The sequence below is a fragment of the Amphiura filiformis genome, chromosome 5 (genome assembly GCF_039555335.1).
Source record: "Amphiura filiformis chromosome 5, Afil_fr2py, whole genome shotgun sequence".
Classification (NCBI taxonomy): domain Eukaryota; kingdom Metazoa; phylum Echinodermata; class Ophiuroidea; order Amphilepidida; family Amphiuridae; genus Amphiura; species Amphiura filiformis.
In genome coordinates, this window is record NC_092632.1 from 66,645,527 (window position 1) to 66,652,654 (window position 7,128).

The 7,128-nt window shown below is 39.2% G+C and overlaps 1 protein-coding gene across 1 annotated transcript; it reads left to right on the forward strand.

Moving 5' to 3' along the window:
* Positions 1 to 217: 217 nt before the first annotated feature.
* On the forward strand, positions 218 to 736 carry LOC140152345 (uncharacterized). The gene has a single exon (XM_072174648.1). The coding sequence runs from the start codon at positions 218 to 220 to the stop codon at positions 734 to 736; it is 519 nt and encodes a 172-aa protein (XP_072030749.1).
* Positions 737 to 7,128: the final 6,392 nt, after the last annotated feature.

Here is a 7,128-nt window from a genome sequence, read left to right on the forward strand (position 1 = left end):
CCGCCTGGAGGACAGATATGGAATATCTGGTTCTGTTCTGAAATGGATCAACTCCTATCTAACTGGCAGAACACAATCCGTCGCGGTAAAAGATGTGCTCTCTGATGGAACTCCCCTTACGTGTGGTGTTCCACAGGGTTCCGTGTTGGGCCCACTCTTATTCACTCTGTATAGTGAGCCGTTGCAAGACCTGATTGCATCATATGGAATCCAGGTAATGGTCTACGCAGATGACACACAACTCTACCTATGCTTTGATCCTGCCGACCGAGCCAAGGTCATTGCCGTCATCGAGAAATGTATCGCAAATGTGAGAATGTGGGCTATAAATAACAAACTGGCTCTGAATGACAGTAAGACTGAAGTTATTCATCTGAGATCTAAGTTCCGTCAAGCTCCGGACCCAGTTACATTGGTTGTAGGAGATTCTGTTATTCATGCATCCGACAGTGCCCGAAACCTAGGCGTCATCATCGATTCCAATCTGACCATGAAACCGCACATAGACCGTGTTTGTAGATCTGCCACAATTGGAATACATCGCATCGGTCAGATTCGCGATCACCTTGACAAGGCTACAACTGAGAGACTTGTTCATGCATTTGTGACTTCGGTTCTGGACTCGTGCAACTCGCTCCTATATGGCCTGCCAGATTGTTACATAAAAAGCGACTGCAGCGCATTCAGAACACTGCCGCTCGACTTGTCGCTAGAGTTCCTCGTATTAATCACATGACTCCGGTTCTTCGCTCACTCCATTGGCTTCCTATGAAACAACGCTCCATCTACAAGATTCTGCTGCTTACATACAAGACTCAAAACAATCTCGCTCCTCAATATCTCATTGACACCATAACTTCTCCATTCAAGCTCCAACTCAATCTCCGCTCTCTTTCACAAGGACTCCTCTTCATACCGTATCGTCCGGCAACCAAGTATTACGGTGACAGATCTTTCGCCTACGCTGCTACAACTCTATGGAACCAACTCCCACTGGATGTTAAATCACGCCAAATCTGTTAGTGTTTTTAAAAGGCGGCTGAAAACCGCTCTGTTTTAACTTTATGTACTTTATATCGCGATGTAGGTGCGGTCACCTTTAGTATCCTCGCTTGTTATTTGACTGTATATGTTTTTATCACGGGCATTTTAATTTTTTATCATGGACTTTAATGTGTTTTCTCATGGACATGGATATTTGCTTGTCTTTATATAATTTTGCCTAGTATATCACGATGTATTTTGTTGTAGTGTTTAAGATGGTATAGTGTTTCTACCTTATATATTTTTGTCTCACTGAATTTTGGTGTAGTTTTTAAGATTGTTTACATAATGGTGTTTAAATGATTGTTTTTATTGTACAGCGCTTAGAGACGTTTGTATTAGGCGCTTTAAAATCCCCTTTTATTATTATTATTATTATAACAACATGTGCATGTATATTTTTAATCAATCCCAAAATGGCCAGGTCCGTGGATAATGACTCAGTGGTACTTTTGATCATCATGCCGTTTCACAATGTTTCAAAAGAAAATGTGCGATAGGTGTTTAAACATTTTATTTCAAAAGAACCGCCAACGGAAAAAAACCCCAACTAATATGTTGAAGAAGAAACTTAATCGGCACCCCGCTGACACTAAGATCTAAGAAGCTACTTAAGTCGTCTTAAACCACTTGTGAGTATTTAGATGGGAATATTCTAAGGATAATCCTCCAGCTCAAGTGGTCTTGAGCAACAACATGTGGTGCGATTAACCAGCCCCCTCCCTGTGCGTGCCATTGTCATGGGAAGCACACTTACCCGGGCACACTTACCACAAAGTGTTTTGTAACTTTTGTTTATTGAACTAGTTGTTTGGTGCTTTTGTTGAATGACCATTGAAAGAATTGGCAATCATGGTCAAAAAATAAGTTTTTAAGTCGGCTTTGTCACAAATCGCCCAACATTTAATATATTTCGCGGGTGAGATTTTCAAAGTAGCCCAAATGTCGCGAAATCGCGGGAGCCCTTTCTTTGTCGCGGGGCGGAAGTCGGAAATCGCCCAATCGGGCGCCCAAATCGCGGGTTTGGCAACCCTGGTTATGGGCAAATGTATTTTTCCAAGTTCTGTGTCTGTGATAGGCATGTTCACAAAATTTTCAAGTAGGATATTTCACATGGAAATTATTTTGTTTAAAAAGGTGATTATTTAACTTAAAAAATGAGGGGTCAACCATGTCTGTAGCTCAAAAATTAGCGAACCATCATGGGCAAATGTCTGTTTTTAAAAAACTGCACTTTTCTGCGGCCATCATTTACACTGCCTTACAATGACTTACTGTACAAAAGAAGCATGTAATGCATCATTTTTTGCCACGATGATCCATTTTACACAAAGGCGATTTTATTTTATGAAATCTAACTTTCACTGCATGCTGACTTCTGTATCAAGGATAAAGTACCAGCACTTTTTAGACTACGTCTCCAAGTTTCTGGTGTCCAAATTTCAAATTTTTGTATTTCCCTATGGGGATTACACAGTTAAGCCATTGACTGTGAGCTACTGTGGTCCAAACTTTTTGGATTGAATGTCGTCCTCTATAATAAGCAATATGGACATGTCTATCTGTGACCATCATTGACGGTACCTTACAATGAATTACTGTACAAACAAGCAAGTACATGCAACATTTTTCAGTACGGCGATCCATATTACAGAAAAGCGATTTTATTTGAAAAAAAATTACTATCACTGTATGATAACTTCTGTATCAAGGTATACCAATTGACACTTTTCATCTTTCGACGTAAAGGTTTCTGGCATCTAAATTTCATATTTTTGTGTTTTCCTATGGGGATTACACAGTTAAGCCATTTCTGTGGTCACAAGTAGGACTTGAATGAGGCCCTCTGTATATAAGCAATGTGGGCACATACAATTACAAATGATACAGATTCATGGATTTACAAAACTGCAGCTACTACACATCATGACATCATGCATTCTCTCGGTCTGGCTTTTCCCATCAATTGCACTTACCCACTTCTCGCGTCTGTCAAATGGGACACCTTCGCGAAATCCCTTTTGTAGAGGGGCTTTCAGTTCAAATTTTTTCAGCACAGAAAATACCAATTTGCTTTGTCTTTTGGTAATTCATCAATTAAAAAGTTTTAAAATTTCCCAGACATGCCACTATGCCAGACCTGATAATAAATCTAACTTTTGCCATTGGAATTGTTTGGCATGTTTTGTGACCCCCCATTGAGCATGTTGAGCGCAATAGTGTCCCCATCTTTGTGTGCAAGGGGCGAGATGGAAGCCAAATATCGGCAATAGTAACCAATGGGAAGAAGCGATCTATCGCCGTGAAGTGACGTTATGCGGACCGACAGAACCATGGATTCATGATCCTAATACCGGTACATAATTTTTCAGAGACACATCATTGTCATGATTGTCTGACATCAGGCAACCCACGGTTGGATGGTTTTATCACATAATCTTGTATGATAATTCTAGCTTAATGCAAGTAATAAATTATGCTTTATTATACTCACTATTTGCAAGTCTAGAAAATTAAAAGGTATGAAATTTGCTTGTTTTTGTAGAAATGCTAACAAATATTTAATTAACACTCTTTTATTGTTTTTTTTTTTAGCCCAATAAATCTAGGTAACCATGGTGTGGCCTGCTATCCTAGCTGGAATGAGAGTATATGGACCCTATGCTGTCTTCCCAATCTCTCTAGTCGTGGGTTTTATAGGATACAATGCAGAGCAAATATTTGGCAATACTCAGCAGCCGTCACGAGATACTAGCATAGCGGAAGAAAGGGAAGATAGACTCTTAACTAATTACAGTGAAAAAGATGTTACAGCGGTGGACAGTTTAAAAGCAAATCGATTCAAACCATTTGCTGTCATCGATAAGAATAAGGATAAACATATCTGACTTGGCAGTGTGTGTGAATAATACCTATCAAACTACTAATAATTACGCAGTGTGATGTGACTTGGGAGGGAATATTGAAGAACAAATCATAGAATAATGTCTCGGAAGGTGCTACAGGAAGATGAGTGGACAGATCCCAGCTGACATGACATTCAATGACCAAATTGCAGTGTGGAATATGTTGGACTGTTCTGATGTTTATACAGTGGAAACTCGTTAACACAAAATCTGTTTTTAAAACACAAAATTCCTGATAACAAAAATCTATTTTCAGTACCAAGCATATACCGTATTTCGTCAAATAGTCGCCCCCCGTCAAATAAACGCCCCCACCACTTTTTTCAACCAAGATGTTTCAAAATTCCGATATTTCCATGCTATCTTGTGTAGTAAGCTTACCAAGTTGCTCACATGGTTGATAATAAGCGCCAATAAATGGCGAAAATCTGCATCCGAAACCGGAAGTGAACCAAAAGTCAGTGTCAAAAGGTCATAGTTCGTCATTTTAGCGTGACTTTTAAGCTTACCTAATGATTTTAACGGGAATTGTCGTGCTAAAAATGACCTCTAATAAACGCCCCCCTTGGGAAAATGTAACGCCCCCGGGGGCGTTTATTTGACGAAATATGGTATACCTTTAGGGATAAAATAAAAATTTCATTTGAACAATAGAAACCAGCTTCAACCGGATGGAACCGCTCGGAACCGGCAGGCGACTGCCGGTTCCGAGCGGTTCCAAATCAAGTTTTGATTTCATCCCTTATACATTAGAATAACCTGATAACACAATTCCTGTTTTACACAAAAATGTGTGGTCCTGACAATTTCGTGTTAATGAGATCCTTCTGTAATTTGTGATGCAATAAGTAGTGTAAACAGACTTACGTTATCAAGTGGTTGGGTGTGTGCATGTGCAGATGTTTTGGAACTGCATACCTGCCAACTGTCCCTCTTTTGGAGGGACATCCCTCTTTTTGAAGCAAAAAAGAGAGTGATTTTACCATGTGTTCCTGTTTTTGCAAAAATCTGTGTATACATGTAGTAATGTATAGGAAATTTAGGAATGTCCCTCTTTTTTTAAACATTTTCTCTCATTTGTCCCTCTTTCTGAAATTTGAAAGTTGGCAGGTATGGAACTGGTATACAATGTATGTGTGAAACACTCTGTGTAGGGGGCAAATCTGGCCTGTTGCATATAGACACCTACATGTACAGTAAGAATTTCATTTGAATGAACACAACATGAGTGCCTGCATCCCAGGGCTGCATACACATGTGTGACACACAAGTGAATTCAACCCACTCCAGATTGGTTAGTCTTTTGACAGAGCGAATCAGTATTTAAATAAATAAATGTCGGTGATTCAACGTGCGCTACACCTAAGTACCAGCACACTTCAACAATTATTCCGCTGCCATTATGATATATCGGAATCATTTCCGCTTCCACAAGTCCGTAACTGATGCGCAGGTACTCTCAGCGACTTAGATTGTGATTACCACCAGCAGCTCCCCATTTTTACACTTGGGTGGAGTGGAGCAATTGGGAATTAAGCCGTCTTGCCCAAGGACGCAACACACTGGCCGTGGTGGGGCTCGAACCCGCAACCTTTCATTTATGAAGCTCGTGCCCTAACCATTAGGCCACCGTGCTTTTTACTCCTCTCACATTTTGTCCTTAAGATAGGATCACATAATGATACTGGCTCTGCTCTGTTCATTCAAATGAAAATCTTGTAAACTATAGATATAATGCTACAGGGCTCACATCATAAATAAGCTTCCTATTATTTTTTGTGTGCTCCTTGGTACATCTTGTCCATTTTACTTTAAAAGTTTAAAATGATATTTTCTATGTACCCTACATTTATAACAATTTTTGGCAAGCTGCTTCATTTTTCACAGTGGTGCATCAAAGACTATATCCATAGATCCTGTCAATCTAACGTCACATCGAGGCTCTATGTAGTTGCATCATTCTGTGAATTCCAAAAATATGTGCCTCAAATTTCAGAATTGTGACAATTAAAAAAAATGATGGTCAAATTTTGATAAATCTGTTAACAGGGCATAGCTATCACCAAAAAACACGGGCACATCAGATTTCTTTGCAATCTGCGAATTTGCCAATAAATCAAGCAGCTCTGCTTCTCTGGATAAAATCACAGTTGTTCTTGTTTGCTAGTCATTCAGCATGGAACCTAATTTGTGGTGTGAATTGTGATATGTATGGTACCTGTTCATTTGGAAGGGAGTTGGTTACCCAGCAAACACAAAAATATTATTAACATTATATTTTTAAAACAATTTCCATGAAAAAAACACTACAACATTTTAAAAATATTATCAAAATGTTATTGTGAAATATTGCTTAGCAAACTTTTGTGCAAAATATTTTACCAACTCTTTACTAACATTATGTTAAACAGCCCTCGAATTAACCCACAGCATAATGCCATGGGAGCCCATCCCCACTGCCGTAATGCCCTCAAAATATGTCCTATACCGACGGCAGTCACTTGCCGTGCCCTGTAATGAAGTTGCCGTCGGTGCCCCAGCCCTGCCCCTTCATTATAAAATCATCTATCAGACTGTTTGTGTGTGTTTTCTTCGCTTTTGAGAAATTACCTTGGTGCCCTTCTCAAATTTTCAACAGTTGCCATGATACCCTCTTGAAATATTACAAACTGCCATGCTGCCTTGCTTTTTCAGTGAAAATACAAGGCAATTATCAACTTGCCCTAAAAAAGTTGCTGTGCCCCTTCAGATCCCTAATTCGAGGGCTGATGTTAAAATGTTTTGCATCTAGTTTCCAAAAATGTTTTTGAAACATTAAAGTTTTATTATACCCTTTATACATGACAATAAAACGTTTTCTATAAAACGTTTTGTGTTTGCTGGGTATGCCACTGAAGGTGAATGGATGGCAGGAGTCAAATTTTTCCAGTTTTTGCTGTTTCAAAACAGTAGCATACTTAAAATTAATACCCTACGTTGATCCTATAGAAAATGAGTCAAGGAAGCCAATAATCACATTTTATATTCATACACAATGTAGGTCTTGCAGTTATGGTCAATAATATATAAGTTTGGGCCATTGCCCCCTCCCAAGAAAAATCATGCACAAGTGGCGTAAATTATACCCCTTAAATCAGGCCTTGGGATCTCCTTTTTAAAACCCACACCATTTCTCTTG